Source organism: Haplochromis burtoni, unplaced genomic scaffold, assembly GCF_018398535.1.
Source record: "Haplochromis burtoni strain Fernald_Lab_line unplaced genomic scaffold, NCSU_Asbu1 Contig_115, whole genome shotgun sequence".
NCBI classification, from domain to species: Eukaryota; Metazoa; Chordata; class Actinopteri; order Cichliformes; family Cichlidae; genus Haplochromis; species Haplochromis burtoni.
Genome location: NW_024582476.1, coordinates 413,023 through 436,719, shown reverse-complemented (window position 1 = coordinate 436,719; position 23,697 = coordinate 413,023). Strand labels below are relative to the sequence as shown.

Below are 23,697 nucleotides of genomic sequence, written 5' to 3'. Positions count from 1 at the left end.
GTAAGCCAGTGTTGCCACCTGAGCAGGTTCTAATCAACAGATGTCACAGGGACTTTGTCACATTTGGATGTTTTAATTAAATCTCAATCTTCAGTCACCTGAGCTAATTTCATACCCCAGTTGACAATTGTCCAACCTTATAGGAAATCAAAGTATGAGTGTCTAAAAACTAAAAACAAAATTAAACAAAACCAATTTCTGAAGGTGTGACACTGAACAGCTTCGCTGTACAGACTAATAAGCAAAGAGCCAGGAAACAGTACAACAAAAGAATATTTGTAGACTGCATCTCCAGCATTACCTCTTCATCGTCATCTTCTACCAGCTCATCATGTACGTCGTCTGATGATTGCTCTATCTCACTGCTGTGACACAGAACACTGATATCAGAGGGGTTCAAAGCAAGACAAAAAAAACAAATAAAAGGCTGTTTCCGAAAGAGTGACACTGCATAAAATGCAAGTTATGCCAGAGTACAATGATCTGCAGATAGTTTAAGCTCTATATTTCATTTTAAATAGTACAAAGACATCATGACAAATGGTGAAGGTGAGATTCCGATAAAAGCACCAAATGTTTTCCGTGGATGACAGATCTATACTGCAGGCAGGCCAGTTTTAATGATTTCTTTGAACTGTTCTGTTTCCAGAGTGGAATGATTGTACAGCATACTTCTTTAAAGCCTTTAAAAAAAACAAGAATTGGGTGCATAAGTTTGAATTTACTTTGGATCATCTTTAATTGAAGTGTCATTGACAAACATTGAAGTTTCAAAGCAAAATAAAGTTTCTCACGTTCAACATTTTACATTTATTTAAAGGTTTTGCTGTGTTATTCAATTAAACATGTGGTTTACATAATTTGCAGACCATCACATTCTGCTGTTATTTACATTTTAGAGCATTCTGCCATTTTTAAGAAACAGGGCTGTAAATAACCAAAACCACTGTGTAGTCACTAAAACTTGGATTAAAGCTTGAGACAAAAAAGTCTTACACTCTGTCCTGAAGAACATCTGAGTGGAAATTTGCAGGACTGGAAACATCTGCAGAGGAAAATGACACCAGTTAGGGATGACCGATGGGAGCAAAAGTTACAGAGCCAGCACCACACATGAACATGACTGCTCATGCAATTTCCTACTACTTCCAGCAGATGGCATCAGAATGCTGCCACACAGTCAAACACAGCTAATCTAACTACTATAACCCTTAAAAGCAAACATGCAGGAGACAGAAAACTGTAAAGAAGCCATGGTGTGGAGGGAGAGGGGGATGAGATCTTAACAATGTAGTATTACACTTTGGGACCATCAACTCACCTGGGAAGATAAATTGCTGTCTATGCTGAAAGTAACAGGCAGCTTTTTCAAAGAAAAAGAGAATTGGAAGAGTGATAAGCAAGGCAAGGGACACAAGGGTTTTTGGTTAGAGAAGCTTTGAATTAAGAGATCTTCTTAAAAACTCCTTTTAGTGTTAATATTGTGTATTTGGGGAAAAAGGGTAAGTAGTTGTGGGAGCGCCACACTCCTGAACCGGAAAAGATTCATCGTCAAATGCATTGAGGAAAAATCAGAACAATGTCAGCATGCATGTTTCAGTATATACTCTACATGTGTATCTGTGCATCTGTGATTGTGATTCTGTACCCAAGCTTACCCGGGAAATTAAATCGGCTGTCTCGACCTTTGGGTGAAGGGTTGGGCGGTGGTGTGGCACTGGGGGGGTTGCTCTGCTGGAAGGGTGCTGGGGAGGAAGGTGTGGATGAAGTGGTGGAGGATGGGTTGCTGCTGGAGTCCAGCTGGTTCAGCACTGGTGGATGATCCTGCTGGGACCGGGATGGAAGGTTACAACACTAAGCATGATTGCTATTTATTAGCCATGTTGCATTGCCTTCAAGATTCCTTCAACAAGCTCTATGCTTTATTTTCCTGTCAGTGCACACTTTAATAGTCAGGTGTGATTTCAGATACATTATCTTTACAATGGTTAGCATGGACAGATGATGGAGATAATGGAGGTATATGTATTGGCATAATAGTTCAAGGTAATTAAAAAGGGACTACACACACGGCAGTTCTCTGAAAGTTCTTTTAATTTACCTTTTTCGTAATAGCCTTTGGTAGTGTGCCAAACTGCGGTGCTTCCTGCGGCCGGTCCACTGGGTTGTTTATATCAGAGGGAACTGACTCGGTCCTCCGAATTTTGGCAACTGTGGGAGAAAACCAATCATGTCACAAACAGGCATGAATGCCAAATAGATTTAGCCCATCAGCTGCACAGCGTGGGATGAAAGAAAACTTACTTGGTAGAAAGGAGATTCTGCAGGATGGAGCTTCCTTTGTACATTTGTTGTGGCACTTTAATCTGCATTAGCAAAAAAAAAAACAAAAACAAAACAACATATGAGAGGCTTAGCGGTAATTCGTAATTAGCACCAACGTGCCTTACACCCAGATCAAGATTTAGCCAAGACATTAGATTCCCACCTTCCTAAAACACATGTGCCTTCTAACGGACCTTTTTCTTCACCACTTTTTTGGGTTGTGTTTGTGACAGTAATTAACTCACCGACAGTGTTTGCACTTAACTCCAAACATCATGTTTTTCTGGCACACTTGACACGTCTGGGACAACCAGGATTTGGTGGAAAACCTAAAAAACAAAACATAAAAGCTTATTACGGACCCGCTCTGTATTAGATTGCTGTAAAGTTTAATTTATAAATGGTCTGGACTTGTATAGCGCTTTACTAGTCCCAAAGGACCCCAAAGCGCTTTACACATCCACTGGTGATGGCAAGCTACATTGTAGCCACAGCCAGCCTGGGGCGCACTGACAGAGGCGAGGCTGCCAGACACTGGCGCCACCAGGCCCACTGACCACCACCAGTAGGCAACAGGTGAAGTGTCTTGCCCAAGGACACAACGAACGAGACTGTCCAAGCCAAGGCTCGAACCGGCAACCTTCCGATTACAGGACGAACTCCCAACTCTTGAGCCATTATTGCATTAACAGCAAATCTATCTTTTCTAGGCATTGAAAGGTCTACCTGTGCGTGACTGCAAGCCCTATATCCCTCCTTATTGCTTGTGGGGAGCTGCGATGCACTGCTACATTATCTAGAAAGAGACAGAAAGAATGCAAATGATGAGTAATGATTACAAGGATGGCTGACTGAGGTGATGTTAAGTTAAAGCCTTTATTTACATTCAAGCACAAAAACACACACAAGATCATTATAGCAATGTTGCAGAACCAAAGACTTTTACATCGTGTCAGTAAAGTGGACCTATCATGTCTTTACTCCTGTTTTTCTGTGGATTCCAATTTTAATATTGCCAAAATTTCAAATAGTGATGTCAGTGCATCTGTAGTGGCAGTTCCTATGAGCCAAAAGCTCAGATTTCAGACTGCATTTTTTAGTCTTATATCTCATTTAGTGGTTGTGTTCTTAATGTGGTCATTTACAACACACAGTCTTAAGCTTTGAGTACACCTGATCTTTAGATCTGTTCAGACAAACAAAGTAAAGCTGTCTTTAAGAGAATGAACTGACAAGTTGCACCAAGGCCCCGTATACAAGAACTATTTTGATCTACGAAGCTGGAAATTAGCACAATAAGTCCACTTTAAGCAGGTATATTCAGCAAAATTAAAAGTGCATGCATGCAGCTGACTCACTCTTAATTGTGCTGTGCTCCTCCAGCAGTGTGGGAGTTCCAGGAAGGGTGTAAGGTGCTGTGTTGGCAGCTGGGGTGGCACCGGGTGTCCTTGCAGACACGGCGGGGTAGCGAGAAGGCGAATCCTCACATCCGTTACCGTTGACTTGCATGTTCAGGAACAACTTGTTCTTTTTAACACACCTGGAAACGCACAGAAAGAAGAGTGAATCAGCAGGTGCTGTATACTGAACTGCTTGCTTACTATACTGCACAGGACAGATTATGTAAGGGCCTGGGAGAGGCACGTTGGAGAACCTTAATTGCATTGGCACACGAAGGGCAGGGTGACATCCTTAACACCCAGAGTGAAGTCACAAGGAGTGAAGGGCAAAGCGGTGCCAGGTCTATGGTTTATACGCACATGCACACAAACACGTGAGGAGCCACAGTTGTAAAAATTTGCAAAAAGACTATCAGTCTAGTACTGCGACTTGCGACCTCCTTATATAAAGTAACACTTTTGTAATATACCGCACAACATATGCAGAGTGAGAATAAACCTCCAAAACCATATAGTGTCCTATGTTAGCCATTTTTTCCATTTTTTTTTTTTAAATAAAGTTTTCCACAAGCAGATATTATGGATAAACATGTGATTGCATTGTGCTTGGGCAGCCAGTCCTAGTACAGAGGTTAAAAATACATTAGATATTAAGAGAGAGAGGGATAGAGAGAAACTGTGTGTTTCTTGCCACCTCGGAGCATTAGAACTAGGAAATACTTCCTGTTTTGACATGACTCATAATCTCTGGGAATCTGCGTGGGGATTAGCTCCACTCATACAGCGAGAGCAAAGGAGCAACAGGCAGTATGTGAACGGATGTGAAAGAGGAAGGGGAAGAGGGAGAGAGAGCGAATGAGGACATATCTAAGGAAAACTGCTTCTGTCCCGACAGAGCGCAAGGCGAAATTAAGAGTGAGACATCGGGCAGGACCGGGGCATTTTATCAAGTCCTTTATAAAATGTCAAACAACAAGTGCTCTTTCAGTTGATAGTAATAACAAACTGAAAAAAAACAAACATCCCTTGTGAGACGGCTTGTCAGCTGGCCAACGCCGTTTGCTGGCCAGCACAAATCAGAATTTTCTCCTTTTCCTTTCTGTGAAGCAGCAGAAACTAAACACTTCCTGCAAAAACAAGCTGAGATTCAAATTTCAGTGAAATAAAAGACCCCCCCCCCAAAAAAAAGCAAACAGAAAACCCCCAAAACACATACACACTCCCCACAACAGAAGCAACCTGTCACAATTACAGTGCCATCTGAGGATTCCCCACTTAGTTCCAGTCTGACCTACTTATAAAAAGCTGCAAATGAGGTGAATTCTTGAGCAGTTTCTTCAAACCACCCATTAACAGCTTAGCACCTACTTGTTGGTGGGAGGGTCCTCGATGCGGTTGCCCAGCTGAGACTCGTGGCTTTTGCTGCGCGTCAGTGTGATGTTGGGAAGCAGGTGCAGTACCTTGCGGGATGGCGGGGGAGGGGTGCAGGGAGGCTTCAACCGGTGACGCCTCTTTGAAGGAGGCGTTATAGGTGGGGTGGAGATGTGCCCATGGAGGCGGGCTGCGCGGGCGAAGGACATAGGGAATGGATCTGTGAGAGGGCTGTCGTTATGTGCGTCTGGCGTGGGCGCCGCTGACACCGAGCCTGAGCGAGGGTGGGGGAAGGTTGCGCAGGGAGTGGATGGGGTGGACTGGATGGTGGATGGGCGGGCTAGAGGCGAGGGGCTGTGTGTGCGGAGTGGGGTCCCCAGGTTGGTTAGCTGGTCCGCTGTCAGCAGAGAGCCGCTGTCCCTCCTGGTGGGCTCAGACAGCCAGAGACTGCTGTCATCTCTTAGTTCGCCTCCTGGAAGAGACATGAAATAGACCAAAAATAAATAAATAAAAAGACTAATAGAAAATCCGTGGGAAATATACTCTAGGAACATCAAAGTGTAAACCCATACCTGATTCAGTAGCACTCTTTAGACAAGAGAGGGCAGCACCGAGTCTGCCACATTCTTCTGAGCTGGACCCAAGTCTTCGCATCGTGTCTCTCACCTGAGCTCCTGTCATCTGCAGTAAGGTATCCAGCGACAGCTTTGCCTCCACGGCCTGCAGAGGAGCAAAACAAAAGCCCATGACAGGAGCTCTAATCTATTACAATGTGAAGCAGTATGTTAGTGACAAGCTTTGTACAACAAAAGAGAGCAAAATAGCCCAAAAGAACTATGCTTATATGGCATTCATAAAAAATATTTTTTTGTTCCAAGTGTACCCTCAATCAGCCACAACAACACTGTTTGTAGTGAGGCTGAAACTGAGCGTTAAAAAGGGCAAAATGTTGCAGTGCTCAGCAGGTTATTCAACATCTGACTCGGGACAGTTCCTGGAAATCACTGTTAATCCTGTTTGTTTGGGGTATTCCAAACACTACTTTGTCTGCTTATCTGATTTTTCAAATTAGCTGCATAGAGCAGAAGCTGAACACCAAGATCAAACCTGAGCTGGGGTTTGACAAAAAACATGGCTTAATATTTTCTGTCTATGTGAAACCTCTTATACAAGTGTAATGACTGTACAATGGTGAAGGTAACTTTGACAACAGTAAAACAGGAAGTAAACAGTGATGCAGTAAGATGCAGAGTTAATACACACACCACACTGTGAGAACTGGGAAGCACTAGTGGGCCGCAAAGTAAGAAAACAGAAGCACATGCTTTATAATCTTTTTCCCCAATGGCTGAACGGATAAAGACACAAATTCATATAGGCTTGGATACTCTATGTGGACACAATTGTGAATTGTAAATAATATGAAGTATTGGGTGTCATAAATAAAGAAAAAAAAATCCAAATGAAGGATTAGCAGTGTGTTAAAGTTAACAGTGCTCACATTAGTTTTGATTGACATTAGCTGACAAGTATTTAATTAAGCATTAAGTCTGTATCTTTATTAATACTGAAAAGTTATCAGTTTTGAAATTAAAACAAAGAACGCTTAATCGTGACTGCTTTACAAATTGAAATTAAACCCTAAATGTAATCCACTCAGCAGCTGCGATATTTCTAGCATTTGTTTCAGAGTGGAAATTATTGTAGCACTTTATAATAGGCAAATTGTAAATAGTTTGCGATACTTTTTTGACTGACTATTATATTGTATTACGCGTTATATCACAGCTGATACCAGACAATATCAGCATTGTCAACATTTACATTCTCATGACACTGGGGCATATAAAAATTTATGTAAATGATGAAGGCCTAGTCACTGGTCAATGTTCAGAGCAGCAAATACTGCGGTTTATACAGAGCCATGGGCCTCTCAGAGACGCACAACATGTCCTTTAGTGTTAGTCCACTGATGCACGTGTCACAGCCACAGTGACAACTCTTTAAAACAAGTATTATAAACATTTAGCTTTATAGATAAACCATGCAAATAGCTTTTTTAAATGCACTACGCTGTATCATTTACAAAGCTCTGGAGGCATCACGCTGAACTTTACAAAAAGCCACAAAGCATTTGTTAAACAAATAGTTGTTGTGTTATTTTAAATTCAAAAAAATACAAAAAAATAAAGTTGATAAAATTTCAAAATAAAGTCACATTGCACACGTTTAGCTTCACTTTTAGTTTAAAACCATTAAACACGGATTTATTAATTATGAAATAAATTTTGTTATACATCTACTCTGCTTTGCTTTCCCAATTCTACACATCTAAACCAGCGCCACATGTTTAACCCTTTCATGCATGAATTATGACAACCTCAATCATGATTTTTTTCTTAAGTATTTTTATTCGTCTTTACGCATGAAAAGATGAATAACAATCCTTAAGAAAAAAATCCTGACAGAGGTTGTCATAATTCATGCATGAAAGGGTTAAATAACAATGATTACAATGAAACACGTCATACATCTATAGTAATTAAACGACCAGTGGGTGGCCGGTTATGGAGTGACACAGCAGTGTCCAATGTAGTGGTTTATGTGCTATTAAACCATCAACACTGACACAAATACAAGGAAACAGCCTCTGAATAGCTGTCCACTGTAGTGACCACTATGTATGAAAGGGTTAAGACTCATCTCTGTGTGGCTTTCCTTTTTAGCCCGCTGTCTAGTTCCTCTCTAATGTTTTGGGTCATCTTGCTAACCACCCAGGCTGTCTTCCTTTTTTACTTCCCATTTTTGAAAATTTATTATTTCAGCAGACAGTAAAACTCAACAATAAGGCATCACAGGGTGTCGTAAACCAGACTGTTCCACTTTGGTTGATACTCAAACCCCATTCGGATGATTATTCCATTTCTTGACTATTGAAACTTTTTTTAATGCATTTATTTTATCTGAACTTGTAGCATTACAGTGAATCACCGAGGCTGCTCGCTCAAGTCAATCTCCTCAAATTTCAATAAAAACTGAAAAAAAAGTGGAGGCGTTCTTTATGACCTCCAGTGTACTACCAACTCCCACTTATTTAAGCATTTAGCACTGCAGTTTTCCTTTCATATTCCTCTGTTTCCAGCCTTTTATGTGCTTTAAAAAAATGTAGTCTGCAAGATTGGAGATGTACAAACCTGGAAGGGCGGGGCTTTCTTTTTACAGCCGAGTTACTGAAGCGGCGAAATAAAACAACAGCGCAATCAACAACTGATGGATGACAGAAGGAAATAGGGCCAAATCCAGTGAGTTTAGGATGTTTCTTTTGACTGGGGAAGTACGCAATCACTTATCAGTCAGGTTAAACCCTTGCTCTCAGGGGCAAACACTGATCACAAAACTAGGGCAACCTCCCACACTAGTGTGTACACTAGAACCAAAACATAGCACACGCACACACTAAACCACACACATGTAAGGGGTGAGTGATGTGATATTTAAAGTTGCTGTCGGCCCTCTACTCTCATTCCATTTCCTCACTCAGAACATAGTTACAGCAAAGCCTGCATACGTGACCGTTTCACTGGGGCCTCCTATACATGCAGTATTATGTCGGCTCTGTTTTAATTAATATGGGCCCTTCACAGGTTAGAATCCCCAGTAGGAATTCTCTGTATTAAGTCATCTACATAATTCAGCTACAAATAAAACTGGACTGTCCACCACATAATCTAGCCATCATAGTATAAAGTGAGGAGATGCACTGTAGACATCTCAGTCTAATAATATTTGGTCTAAATAGGTCATCAAAATGCCGCTACAGTCCTTCGTCCTTTGGGATGTCCCCGCCGGTCTACAAGACATACAAATGAGCACTTTCTATTTCATCAGAAAACCTCATCGTGTCTCGTGCAAAGATAAATTCTTTTGAAAGGAAGTGAGGTTTAAGAGTGAAAGGACTAAACAGTAAACAGAGCACAAATAATCAGATACGGAACAAGGCCGCAACACAAAGCACATACAAGGCCGGCACATATTAAAGAATAACGAGTGCAGAAGAGTTTTAAAAATAAAGCAGGTTACCGTCAGGTCACAAAACAAAGACAAATGGACTGGAACGACAAAAACACATAAGAGCTGACATGGATTAAAACAGTTTACAGCAGGACACGACAGGACAGGACAGGACGGGGGGAGAGAAAGGAGAGACAATTTTGACAACCCAATAAGAAAAATGATAAATCCAGGCGTTAAAACAAACAAACAGCTGACAGCCACTAAACAAAAGCGGAGCTTAAAAACAACACTGAAACAAAAATGATAAGTTAACCAGCTGGTAGCTTCTGCAATGGAAGACTGCACACGGCAATGCTCTAAAGTTTCATCATGATCAGAAGTGACAGCAAATAGCGAGTTCTGAAATTGCATTAATAAGGGAGGCTTTCTGCAGGAAATCTCTCTGCTCAAGACTCCCCACTGCTACACGAGGAGGTCAGAGGTCAGTGTCAGCCGCAGATTAGCAGGCTGGAGTCACAGTTCAGGAGCGGGACACTTGAGCGGTGCTGAACAACACATATTAAACATTTTACTGCACTACATGGTTCTCACACCCAAGGTCAGTTCTTTATTTTCTGGGTCATTGTCTTTTTGGGAGACCGACAGAAAGTGAAACAGACCTTACCCTGGTTCCACCACAGCCCAAGTGATCCAGCACCTAAATAAATGCTAATTGTGTATGTTTAGGCAAGGAACAGGTCATTATCTTATTTTAAAAGAATCTACTGAAAAACAAGACTTTAATATACCTGGGGTTTTTTTAATGTACATGTAACCATCAACAATGCTAGAGCAATGAAAAAGAAAAGGCACAGAGTGGATCAGTTAAAGAACTATAATAAAGATAAGTACACTTTGTACACTTGTATAAAAAGGGCCTTCTCTTCCCTCTTACAAACATGGCATGGAGCTATAAATAGCAGCAGAAGGCTGAGAATGAGATTTTTGAAGCATTCAAGACTTTCTCCGAGCACAGACCAGCATGTCTCTTCCAGTTTCGCTTTTTTTGCTTTGCTAGTTTTGTGAGCCTTGTTTCAGTAACAAAAAATAAAATTTGACAGTAGAAACAATTATCTGAAATGAATCAGCTCAAGTTTAGATTTTGGCGCTGCCGTTCTCAGGACGTCAAAAATGAAGCAGCTTCTCTTTTTGAAAGGCACTTTGACAGCCGCTGGTTAATTCCTCATGCACATGTGAATGTTGACTGAGTGCACATCACAGACTGCATATAAAAGACTTTTATACGCAGTCTTTGATGTGCTTATAGAACAGCTGTAAACGGGAGACAAACGCCAGTCACTCCGGCCAGAGTACTGGCGCCCAGACGATGACCTACCTCAATGAGCTCTGGTCGCAGGTTGATGGTGCGTAACCAGTCTCGCAAGTGTGGATAGCTGTCTAGGGCCTCGGGCCTCTCTGTCTCTGGCACTTTCTGCTTGCACTGGAGCTGTTTACAGATGTATTTCATCAGCTTCACCTGCAGGGAGCAATAGAGAACATAGCAGAGAAGGGAGGGGCAGGTTAGCGGGGGAGACTGGGAGTCTGCTACGAGCTACATGAGAAAGAGCAGGCATTCACTGTGAAGGGTATCTGTCACACCTGTGTTGGCAGGGTTTTATTGTTGCAGAGGTACCACCTTTAAAGCAGAAACAGACCGAAAACTGCTGTTTTCACACGAGTGACATGACACTGACCTGACACCAGATGAGCCTCTGTTACGATAAAGTCAGACACGTGAATATCTCCACACCCTCGCTTACTGTTTATTCCCCCTCTACTGAGCTCAGTGTACCTGCAGTGACAGCTCCAATGTTTCCCTGTGCCCTCAAAGAGACAAGCTAATTAGATATAAACTGCTATTATTATCCAGAGGAACAATGACCTGGTCATCTAATGAGAGCATCAGCAGTGCTGCCAAAGCAAATGTGTCTGTTTGCAGCTGAGAAGCATCAAAGTTCAGAGTGATGGAAAGAAAGTGCCCATGTGACTAGTTTCGTCCCACGGGCATTTTCCTTCAAACTTTCTTATTTTCTCTGAGCTTCTACAAATCTTTTACCCTCCACTTCATGACAGAGCCAAGGAGCCATCATTTTCTTTCCAGATTTAACACATTGTGCACAATGTGTCCACGATGTGATGCCTCTATGAGGCCAGTTCTTCTCTCCTTTACATGTCATTTTTCTAATTTTTTTCAAAGTTAATTTTTTTCTTTATTTTTAATAGAGCTAGGGGCTTTCATCATAGCATTTCTAAACATACTACATTTCTTTAGAAACCATGAATTATTTCTATTTGCACTACAGAATTATTACAGAGAAAGCGAAAATGACCATGATATTATTAGCCCTCTGAAAAACGGACCTTTTAACTGAGCCATAGCACAAAGCACTCCTGTGCAACGGTGTGCTTTAACTTTGTAATGCCCAGAGTTTGTAAAATCAATTCCCAAGTTAAAAACTGAGACACTAATCAGTTTAGATTTGAGAAAAAAGGTAGATGGACAAACAAAGTTACCACAGCGCAGTACCATCAAGATATTCAAACACAGTACAGGACAAGTCTGACAGAGAAAGAAAACTAATGAGAGATGTGTTTAAAGACACCAGAACACCTGCTAAGACACTAGTGAATGACTTAGCCAAGCACGGAATTGTAATCTCAAAGAAGACAATCACTGGAACCCTGCACAGAAATGTACTGTGAGGTGACAAACCAAGAGACACCTTCAAGCCAGACTGAAATATGCAAAGGACAACCTGGAGAAAGATTACCGGTATATGTACTGGAAATGTGTCCTTTTGTCAGATGAGACAAAACTAGAGCTCTTGGGCTGCAGAAATGCTGCTTATGTTTGGAGAAAGAAATAAGAGGTGTATAACCCAAAGAACACCACTGTAAGCTGTACACCTTTATGTGTACAACATAAAACTATTATCCAGTATATTGAGATGAGCTGTAACTCTGTCAGGTTCTAAATAAAGTATTCCTTTCAACAAGATGCACAGACACCTACTTCTCCTCAGTTTTTTTTTAATTAGCAGGCTGGGTGCAACCTTTGTTGTAGTGTCTCATGACATCAGACCCAACATCAGTTAACATCCCATCAGTTAATATTGCTTTACCTTGTTTTTGTAGAGGCAAAAATGATCGGCCTATCAATGCAAATGATTCCACTGGAGTCTGCACAAATAAAATGTAAAGCTGTAACAATTTAATCTGATGCCTTCCATAAAAACCCACGTTGAGCGCAGCGGTCCTGTGAGTAAGTATAACAATGCTCGCCGTGGTATTGGTTTGCAACGGCCTGCATTGTGCAGCTCAGCGTGACTGTATAGAGTGTCCTTATCTCACCGTCTATCTGTAAGAATCCATTACAGCAGGCAGCACCTTGAGATGAGCTGAACGGCACCAGCTACCTTTCGACCCACCGCGCACCTCTCGAGTGCCTGGGCAACAGCGACGAGCGTGTGTCTTTCTCTGCTCATTGAGCTTCCTCTACTCACCGACCAGACAGAAACCCGTACAGCATACCGCGCTTCTCTTGGAAAGTGTGGCCTTGGGATGTAAAAAGGCTTCTTCACAGCAGCCAACAAAAGCCTCTCCACTGGAGGCCAGAGAGATGAAAGATGATAGAAAGAAGTTAAATTCTCAACGTGTTGACCCTGACTGAAGCTTTTTAGCTCTGCGAGCAGTCGTCAATCATCAGCTGCAGTGAGAGCATTATAAAATAATAAAACTGAATGTAATCCAATGAAAAAGAAATATTACCAGCACACACGAAAGCACCTTGTCATAAAAGCTTATTTGGCTAAATCGAATGTGCCTAAATACAAACGTTTAGGTCTTACATGCCAAAGAGTGCAGGCAAGCTTTACTAAAAAAGGACAAAAACAGAGCAGCATTTCTGACTTGAACATGCATTCAGCTGCCAGAGGTTGGCCTTAGAGGCCAGTAAGTAAGACCAGCTCCCTCTCTGGGAGGAGTGAAAAGACAGGAACATATTTTGCTGGAAACCTTTTTACATATGGACATGTATGCAAATGTACTGGCGTGCACACACACACACACACACACACAGACCCATGTATACGGAGTAGATGGGAGATAGAAGCAGGACTGCACAAAGTGAACCTGTGATAAATGCGACATCCAATCCATTATAAACTCAGAATAACAGAGCCTGTAGTCCTTTTGTTTTGTTTTTTAGATCAGGCCTAGCATGGCATTTGCTCAGTGTGGCTAATGAGCTAGCCTCCTGCTTTACCTCCCTATACACCAGTGCAGCCCTGTGACGTCAGGTTACCTAGCAACCCCTCTTCTGAGTCGTCAGCAACATTTCAGTGGGATTTTCCCAAACATGTGAAACACAGAGCTCAGGCAACATACATATCACCATATAAACATCCCAATGTGTAGGAGCAAAAACACGACCAACATTTCTTTTATAATGTTCCTCCCACAGAGAGCAGTCTCTTTACCCATTATCATCTAAATGGGTAAGGTAGACAGGAGGACACAAGCACGAAACCCCCTCACCGATATCAGTACTGTGCATAAGAAGAGCACAGGCACGCACACGTCAACAAAATAATGGCAGGCTGGCCTCGTGGATATTATTTTTGGTGCAAAGGGGAGAAAGCAGTGTTTGACGTGTGGCCCGGAGGGGGAAGGAGGAGGAGGGGGGGAAATGGCGTCAGAGCCCACCTGTCAGCAGAGCTAAACAACACCATGGCAACAGCCTAATGCTGTGAGGGGATGAGTGACAGCCGGTTTGTTGGGCACCGAGGAAAGGAGAAGGGAGTCCGAGCACAGGCCAGCCTGACACAGCAGACTCGAGGAGCACATCCCACCGCTTCAGTTGTTTTGTTTTCTCAAGGCTCCTGCTGACACAGCCACTTCGGTGCACCTGCCAAGGCTATAAGCGTGGCCCTATCACAGAACTGAGCAACAATGCTCTATCCCCGGAAATGTTATTCGCAGATGAAGGTCAGCTCTCCCGCCCAGAAATCTGCACTCACTTCTTGTTGTCAGAACAGGCTCGCTGAATAAGAACACGCCTTATGTCATATATCATTAGCCATGTGGCCCCTCTGGACTAGGTAAGAAAAACCCAAAGAGGAGATACCGATATAAGTTTTGGTGGAGATTGAACAGAAAGTAGAGAGCACTGAAAGTCAAAGCACCTCTTAAAACTGTGTCCCAGAGATTTGCTTCATCATATCTGTATGCTACATTGTCACCATTGGCCAAAACAGGAAAAAAAAAAAATCTAATCTTGACATATTTATGCAGGGGCCAGGTCACAGAGGGGAGGTGGGGGTGTGTCTGTCGGGTATAAACAGTTGACAGTCCAAGACAATGGCCTATAAATTGCCCCTCCTCCATCATTGTTAGCACCCCTGCAAGTCGATGCTGGGTGGGAGTGGTAGGTCCAGGGGTACGTGTCTGTCTGAGCCTCAGACAGACCAAACAAGACACGTCTAAGAGGAGAACATGTGGCAAGTTTAGCCAGTTAAAATGTAAGGTTTACAAGCTGCCGTGAGGCATTGCACTTTTAAACATTTTAAAAGGTCTATTTTTAGACAATTACAACCAGGTATGATTTACAGCTAGACAAAGCAAATCCCTTCTTCCCAGAAAAGAAAAAAGTACAGCAGGCCTCAAAATTACAGGATGCAATCCTCAACTCACCCCCAGTCGGTTTAAGAATAGATCAACATCTGCCTACACTGTTCAACAGTATGTACTTCTATCTTATTGGTTACAACAAAAACAACAACAACAACAAACAGAGAAAGGGTCAGGGCTGATATAGTCACTACAGTTGTGTTTCCTCCTTTATACCCCCCCAACAGCAAACACACACACAGCAGTTGTCATGTCATGAGAAGCAGCACAGCGGATTGGCTTTGATTCTCCCCTCCCCTTTCCTCCCTGCTCTCCCTTCTCGAACGGGCTCTTTGCGCGTCATTTGATTTTCTTATTTAACAACCAACCCTGAAAATGCGTAGGAAGAAAGATGTCTAAATATAGACGCAGCCACAACAGCTCGCACCACGAGCGCGCAGCAAACTCTCTCCAACACTGTGAGGAGACAAAACAGAGTGACGCTTTGCTGTTTGCATTACACAGAGAGGTGATGAAAAAGAAAGGTAAGGGCACAGGCTGCTTTTATGGAAAGACTTACAGCATCTCTCTCATATATCTATATCTCTCTCATATATCTATATAATATATATATATAATATATTGTTTTTTTATATTTATATTATATATATATATATATATATATATATATATATATATATATCTATCTCTATATATATATATATATATCTCTCTCTCTCTCTATATATATATATATATATCTATATATATATATATATATATATATATATATATATATCTCTATATATATATATATATATATATATATATCTCTCTATATATATATATCTCTCTCTCTCTATATATATATCTCTCTCTATATATATTATATATATATATATATATATATATATATATATATATATATATATATAATATAAATATAAAAAAACATACTTTCTCCACACACACACATACATACCTCAGAACACACCATTTAAGGCCAGCGTGCACGAGCAAAGCACTTGATATTGGGGTGCATTTGTTTTCCAAGTTGAGATTCTGTTGGGATTATGGCTCAGGAACAAACAAGGTGCTAAAAGGCAGAGCAAGTGGATGCGTGGATGCAATAAAGCAAGAGTCAAGCATACATGAAGAGCTACAGTAAATGTAACAGTAGCACCACGAGAGGCAGACAGAGCCTAAGCCTGAGTGGGATTAACGTGTGAAAAGTGAAGTACCAGTTAGCACTCCATTTGAGAGGCCAGTATCATTATCCTCTCACTGGCAAGGCAGAAACCCCCCCCACAAACACACACACACACAGTTCAAGTGGAATAATAAAGCTCTCTCAATGAGAGAATAAAGTGAGTTCAAGCTGCTCTTGATTGCACTCCAGTGCAATATGGGAAAGATAACCCTTTCGCACCACAAGCGTGACAACTACTCTGACCTCACACAGACTGCTCAAATTCAACACACAAATTAAAAGTACTCGCAGCTCCAGCAGGAACGATATCCATGCCTCGCTGCAGAACAGACCTCCTCTGATATGACGGTTGCATGGTGGAGCGCTTGCTGGAACTTTAGAACCATGGCATGCCGCTGCAACCACTGCATGCCCCACCTCATCAGACACATCTCGCGCACGCCTGGAAAAGCAACACCTCTCACACAATACTTCTAAAGAGTCATTTGAAATCTACGACTAATGCACTAATCCACTTACTTCTAAGAGACGGGGAACGTGGTAAGAAGAATCTAACAGAGGGCCCAAGTGAGAAGTGAAACTACACAATGAAGGCAAGAGGTGGTTTCAAAAGAGCGTGCCAGTAAAGCTGTGGGAAGTAAGACCGCTGATCGGCAGAGGATCCCTAATGCCCTCCTCAGCCTGAAAGACATCTAACCCTAGCGGCGTTTCTGGCACGATACATTATCATGATTGAAACATTATCATGCCTGTCTGATAACCCTACTAAACCAATCCTTCATGTTACAAATGGATGCTTTCTGAAGAACACACCCAGAGAACAGCAAATAGGACTTCCAAATGTCTTCTTCAGTTTGTCTTGAGTTTTTCGGAGACAGAAAACTATCTATATCAGCAGACCGCAACTGTATTCTCCCCTCCTGCCAAAGATCTCTGCTTATCTTTAAGATTTCATCACATCAGTCTTTTTTTTCCCAATTCTTGTTACTACCCCATTTGTTTTACTGTGTAGGAAGCATCCAGTTTAAGAAAAGCATGACAAAATCACTCCAAAGTCTGCTAACTCTCTAAAAACGGTCTACAAAATTAGAAAATAAGGACAAATAAAGCAACTGCAACATTTGAACAGCCTTAAAATCTTGTGCTAGAGGATCCATTTAGGCTGGCTTGGCATAGCAAACACAAACACAGTCATTGCATGGCAAAGAATTACACAAAGGAACCCAAGAGGTGACTGCACGTTTCCACTAGAGCTGTGATCTAAGATATTACGAGTCACGTGTTCTCAGACAAGTCGATTGTTGTCAGATTTTTTTTATCTTTATGCTGCCACTTGCAGTAACAACGCAGCGTGTATGAACAGCTGCACCGTGAGCTCACTGCCAACTAGTCGCTGAAGCAGTTTAAGCAATCAAAAGTACAGCTATAATCAGTGGAAATAAGAAAAAATACAATGACACACACACACGTACAGCTGAGGCATAAAATCAGCTAATGAAGCGCAGACTGATGCACTTTTTATCTCCCCTTCAGGACTCGTTTGATTTCTGATTCTGATCCTACAGCAGGAAAGGATCCTGAAAGCTTGCGAGGTCTATAAAGCAGCAAACTTTGACTTGAAGTAACCACATCCACTGCTTCCACTTCTGACTTTCAGAGACAGCCCCTAATAACGGTCTCATAGGCACAGGAAAGAGACCCAGGAGCCTTCAAGAAACATGTGAGAGCGGCACGGCCTGTCCATTGTCATATAGAACAATGCTGGTGCAAAATGTGTCCACATGACAGCATTTCTCAGGAAGTACTCTGCCAGATCACATCCTGTTCCAGAGACAAGGTATGCATGACCACAGATGAAGAGGGGGTGAAAATGTGGAGCAGGATTCGCTTTGTACTCTTTGTTTTGAACCCGTTTATCTAGCTCAGCTCAGGCCCATATTTGATCATATACACACACACACACACACACATATATACACACACACACACATATATATATGGTTTTGGGTTTCGGCTGGGACCGAACAGAAAGGCTACAAATATCCAAACTGATTTGCTTTGTTTGCTTTGGTTTCATTCAGTTGAAGAATTTGAATGTTCTTTTAAGACCAGGCTTCTTTACTCGAGCCTGTAAAAATTTGTTCCTGCACAGAATAGCTGCCAACTCGCACCTGATGCCTGTCAACCAGCGAGGGAGCAACCAAATTATTTTATAGAGATTCATACAGTATTCTCAAACTGGATAAAAAGCTGCAGCTGAGTCCATAAAACAGCTCAGTCATCTCTCCTTTGCCTTTGGGTAAATTATTACCCCCCCAAGGCCTTGCTGGTGATATTTGTATTTGTGATTCTAAGAGGTTACGGGCACAGTGTAACCTGTCGTTTAAGGGGCTTCTTCCTTCATTAGCAGCAATTCTGGACCGCGCTAAGTATTTCTAAAAAGTAGCTCATTATATCACTGTGAGGCTGAATAGAAAGCAATAGTTTTTTTTTTTAATGTAGGGCAACAGCCCAGTTGTTCACGGGGTGTTTGGTTATAAAGAGATAAAAGAGACATGGATAATTGATAGCCTCTAGCCAATCAGGAGTGAGTATTCCTTTTAGCTAAGGTACAAGGCTTTAAATAAACCATGAACCAGAAAACCCCCATCATCTATTATGTCTCCAGGATGTCACTGTGACATTTGAAGGCTTTGAACTTGTAATATTCAACTGTTTTCCACATCTCCAAGCCTCATCAAAATATACTGTCTGTATCAGCCATTTATATGCCACAGCACCCCCCTCCTCTTCCCATCACCCTCCTCAGCAACATCCAGGCCTGAGATTTAAAAAAAAAAACTGGCCCTTTTGTTGAAACGACTGCAGAAGAGAACTATATGTATAACCCTGTTTCGCATGTATCAGTTATCATTATGTGGTAAACCGAAAAAACGCACTCCCCCGTCCCTCATTTGAATTTTCCTGAAACATGCGAAGTGAGAGCAATATAGCGTGCGTCCTGTGCTGACGCCTGCACGCCACCAGGCATGACTTCTCCACCGTGCCGCCTGCTATAGTAGGGTATGTTGCTCCAAAAGAGCAACGCGCAAAGCAATGTCAAGTCATCCCCGCACGACGTAGGTGAATCGGCATCCAGATGCAGGAGAGCAGCAGCACACCAGCCTTTGCCTGCTGGATGAGGTTGGGGGGTGGGGGTAACCACATGGATCGCGTCGTACATTTGTATTTGTCTCACAGGCCCCACTGTATGGAGGCAAAACCAAGTGCAGAGCGCCATACACGAACATATACATATATCTATATAAATAAAAGCCGTGAGTGTCTGTTGAATGTGTGCCATGAGGCCAGGCTCAATACAGCTGCACGGCACGGTACTGGGAACTATCCAAGGAGCTCCGGGCAAATAAAGAATATTCTAGAGGGATAGTAAAACCCAACGGGACAAAGCAAAACTTCATTATGAGCTCCTTTTATTGTTTTTTTTTTTTTATGTTTATTTTTGAGTCACCTCTACACAGCGAGCCAGCAGTAGCCCGTAAAGCGACAAAATGTGCTCGGCTCACTGACACTGATAGGGCGCCTCAGCCAATATTCAGCCTGGGAGGCGGACATAGCGCTGGGGCTTCATGACTCCGCAATTTGGCTATACTGCTTTCTATCTCCGGACGGGGCTTATGCACGGAGCCCGTGCTCGGGAGGAGGAGGAGAGGGGGAAGCTCATTACCTCTAAAGTTCGTATTTCCTGCTGTGTGAGGTCGTTGGTGGCGGCGCATTTGGTGCGTAGCCCCTGTAAGCTGGAGATGGAGATATCAATCATATTCTGGATCAGTTCGCACTGATGTAGCGCGGCCATCGCTGCGCCACCGCCGCTATCCCTCTCCGGCTGCTCATCACTCTCGACCATCTTTCCGCCTTTAGCAGACACACTATCCATTCCTCGGCATTGGGCACGGCTGGAAGGGCTGGAGTCAAAGTGTTAAGCTAAAAAAATGTAAAATAAAAATAAATCAAACATATGCAGCAGTCCGGCGACGCAGCGACCTATTGTGGAAGTTAGCTGACAGCAATTGTCCCCAGCTCCGAATCTGGAAAAAAAAAAAGAAAAGAAAAGAAATGGAAGCCCTGTGTGCAAACAAAAATGTTGACAGAGATGAAAATAAGGTGCTCGACGGTGACCCGGGTCCAAAGTCCAGTGAGGCTCGACTGAGAGGATACTCAAAGCTTCCACCGACACAGCTCTGACAGAGGCTTCCACCGTCTGTCAGCTGTTGGGAACATCATGGAGCGCGGTGCAATCTGGGAAATGAAGTCATATGGGTTACACCAACGTGCACTCCTCTGTCGTTCGTTAGTTGCTCACGCAAAAAAGCGAATGAAGAAAATGAAGGTTTTGAGAAGTATTAAAGTAACTTGTCTTCATCCGGGTGTCCTCCTATTTATTTTAATTTATTTTTTGTTGTATTGCAAGCTAGGAAAAGCGTTTTAATAATACAATTAACGACGGCTTAATTGCATTAAACAGTTTTGATATACTGCAGGCTGATCCACTGTCACGTGCTTACTGGCACTTATCAGGGTTTTTGTTGTTTTAAATGTCCGTGCTTCTCCTATTGTGACCATTTTTCAGCTGGGAGAAGATTAGTATGCAGGGTCACAGGTAGAGAAGCCTAAATCCAGGGGCGATTCTAGGATGAAACATTTAGGGGGGGCTCAGCCTCCAATCATAATGTAATGCATACAGTACACGTGTCTGTGTAAAGGCCGTTAGGCTCAACAGTGTTCTCCAGAATTTTTCAAAGTAAGTTAAAGAACTATTTGTAGAAAAGTGAGTGAGAGGAGAAATGTGCTGTTTCAGTCTCTTAACCACATAAAGACAGTCCATCTTACTTACGCAACTACTTATCTCTTACTTCTACTTAAAAACCTCAGTGTGACTGCACTGTAACATCACCACATCAACAACTGTGGACATTTAAATCTGTGTTAACTGTAACCTGTACCCACTCCAACAGATATCCATTGGTATCCATTCAGTAATACCAAAAAATATTACTTTACTGAATGAATATTACTTTACTACTGTGATTTTTTTAGTGCAATTTAGGGATGCTAAGTACCCCCCCCCCCCCCAAATAGGCCTAAAATCACCAATATACCTAGATAAATAAAGATTATGTAAATGACTTTGTATAGGTCCTACCTTGTAACAGGAATGATCTTTGTGTTTCAAAATGACTTGACACCATTCATGATAGATATGTTTGACAGATTATAGGCCAGCAGGTCATTTTAGCAAATAGTGGAAATCGCTTTTTGGCAGCAAAGTAGATAATAAAGCAACTGCAAAATAATGCAAAATATACTGCTGTGGTGCTACGAGGACGTCCAGGCCTCAGCATACTCCCACTTTTTCTATTCTGATTGCAGATCTGTACAGAGAGGCAGGGCAATTCTAGAGTAGCTTTGGACACCAAGAATAATCACCACCTTTCACCTCACTTGCAGCTCCATACACTGTCATTATACTGTGCGGAGCAAAGCTGATGCACCAGAAGAACTATTTGGATAGGAAATTTAGCAATATGATTACAAGAGTGCCGACTAGTATATCCCCATATTCCTTGTATTTACATTTATTTAAAGACTGTGAATCAGTGCTGAATCCTCAGCTCATCAGATCAAGCTCACAGACTGTAGGCGACATCATAACTGCATAGTGAAATATACAAGGTGTACTTTGAGTAAAAATGAGCTTTACACCCAGAGAATAAAGGATATGTGCATATTTAGTACACTTTTATATGCATATTTGGCACAAAAGAGACTAAAAAGTGATTTTATTGTCATCCTCACAGAGCATCGAAAGCCATAGGATGCATGGAGGCAGAAATGAAGGAATAACAATTTGTTACTGCAAAGTCGAAGCCGAGGTAGGTCGTCTGTCCTCATATCAGGACAGTGCATATTATATCTGTGGGGGTGGGATGAATTTGCAGGTTTCCACAACCGTTAAGTAGCAGTACACATGGCTTATTGCTGCAATGAGGGTGTGATGTTCCTTCCTTTAATATACCCTGATTATACAATGGAACGTGAGTCACTTCTCATGTAGCCCTGTGTTCCTTCTCCTCCATCTGTCTGTCTCTTCTCCTCTTCTGATTTGCAGGGAAAATGTAACTGTGTCTTACACTGGCCAAAAAAAAAAAAAAAAATTACACCAGTCCAAATATCAGCCGCACATGGTAGCACATAGAAATCAGACAGTGCAGAAGTGAAAAACCAAGTAGAGGGATTAGAAACCTCACTCTGGCTGTTTTGGTACACCACTGAGTCAGCCTCAAATCACTAGAAGCTATTAAAGTCAAAATGAACAACTTTAGTTTGGCTTAAAATAATCTGTAACCCGGCAGTATTAAAATGTTATGTTTATTAATGCACATACAGTATAAGCAAGTTCTTTAAATTTAGAATCATGGGTTGAGAAAGGTGACGCTGATAAGTAGTCTCTTTATGTTTGAAGTTTAATCAATATTTACTCACAAACAACACATGTCAAGTTGGACAGACCTAAATCTCGACTGAAACACAAAAGAGACTTACTAGGAAATCCGACAAGCTTAGATTGCTATATGAAATATTAAAATGTAAGTCGATTAAACTAAGCAGCTTGTTGAATTGCTTTATCTTTTCAAGGCGACACTGTAACTTTCTCACAAATATATTAGAAGTACATGTAGGAGCCTTGCTGTAATGGAATGAAACAGACACAAAGTCTCACTCTCGAGCTATTGTTGTTGTTGGTCCACCACTTTGTGAATTCAGCCTTGCTGTATTAACAGCACAGATTTGATGATGAAATGCCAGCAGGACACCACGCCAATTTCAGCTCCTCTCTGCCTTCAAAATCAAGTTACAAAGCGGTAACAGAGGGATCATTGTAATAAGGGCTTTACAAAGAAAACAATACTAGTATGCTAAAAGTTTCTCTACTCGAGGACATGCTCTAGTAATCAAACACACCGAGCAAAATGGAAAAGATGGTTATTCTGTGTTTCCAAATATAACGACAGCTATTTTTGGATCCTGTGTCTTTGTAGGGGACATAACTATTAAACTCACATATGACAAAAAGGTGAATTTTGAGCAGTTTTTATTTTTTTACCTCATGTGCGCTCTTTCTCGTGAAACATGTACCGTATTGCTAAGGACAACAAAAAAAGAAAAAATCAGTCTCACCATTTGTTCTTCCTCCCCATTTTCTGTTTTTGCTGCAGTTTTTTCCCCCAAGATTTTGTTTCCATTTTAAATGATACTTGAAAATAACTGGCCATTGACCTCAGAAATATGATTGTACATCATGTAAGAAATCCCACAAGTATCTGAGTGGAGCATAAGCACAACGGTCAGCTCGCTTGACACAACTCAGAGAGCTGAGGACGACATGATCCTTTCCCAGCCTCATGGTCTCTTAAGCCCTTTAAACTGTTGTACTATTGGACAGCCAAGGCACAACACGCGGCACGGAGCTCCCGGCTTTAGATTAAATTAGACCGTAGACAATCTAATTCCATCTGCTTTGCTAGCCAGGATTCCCAGCAGGCATCCCTTCAGGTCTTCAGAGGGTGAGCCCCAAAAACAGCATTTAAGACCCGCGACCTCTGACCTGGAAAGCCTGCCCACGAGGCCTGCAGCATAGCTAACAAGACACTTGTCTCATTGCACTGTTTG

General features: G+C 42.0%; 1 protein-coding gene across 7 annotated transcripts in view; it reads right to left on the bottom strand.

Annotated features, from left to right (window-relative positions):
• Window positions 1-20,386, bottom strand: part of ksr1a (kinase suppressor of ras 1a) — a 30,499-nt gene extending 10,113 nt beyond the window's left edge. Inside the window, exons 1-13 of one of the 7 annotated variants that reach the window (XM_014335560.2) lie at window positions 19,694-20,386; window positions 10,486-10,626; window positions 5,669-5,816; window positions 5,094-5,568; window positions 3,684-3,865; window positions 3,052-3,121; window positions 2,571-2,654; window positions 2,305-2,366; window positions 2,102-2,211; window positions 1,659-1,827; window positions 1,322-1,363; window positions 997-1,045; window positions 302-380 (exon numbers count right to left, since the gene is read on the bottom strand). In XM_014335560.2, the coding sequence (XP_014191046.1) occupies window positions 302-380; window positions 997-1,045; window positions 1,322-1,363; window positions 1,659-1,827; window positions 2,102-2,211; window positions 2,305-2,366; window positions 2,571-2,654; window positions 3,052-3,121; window positions 3,684-3,865; window positions 5,094-5,568; window positions 5,669-5,816; window positions 10,486-10,626; window positions 19,694-19,903 (1,821 nt within the window). In that variant the 5' untranslated portion in view covers window positions 19,904-20,386. The remainder of the gene's footprint in view (window positions 1-301; window positions 381-996; window positions 1,046-1,321; window positions 1,364-1,658; window positions 1,828-2,101; window positions 2,212-2,304; window positions 2,367-2,570; window positions 2,655-3,051; window positions 3,122-3,683; window positions 3,866-5,093; window positions 5,569-5,668; window positions 5,817-10,485; window positions 10,627-19,693) is intronic. The other 6 variants (XM_014335561.2, XM_005928519.3, XM_042223590.1 and 3 more) reach the window with 6 other exon arrangements.
• Window positions 20,387-23,697: the final 3,311 nt, after the last annotated feature.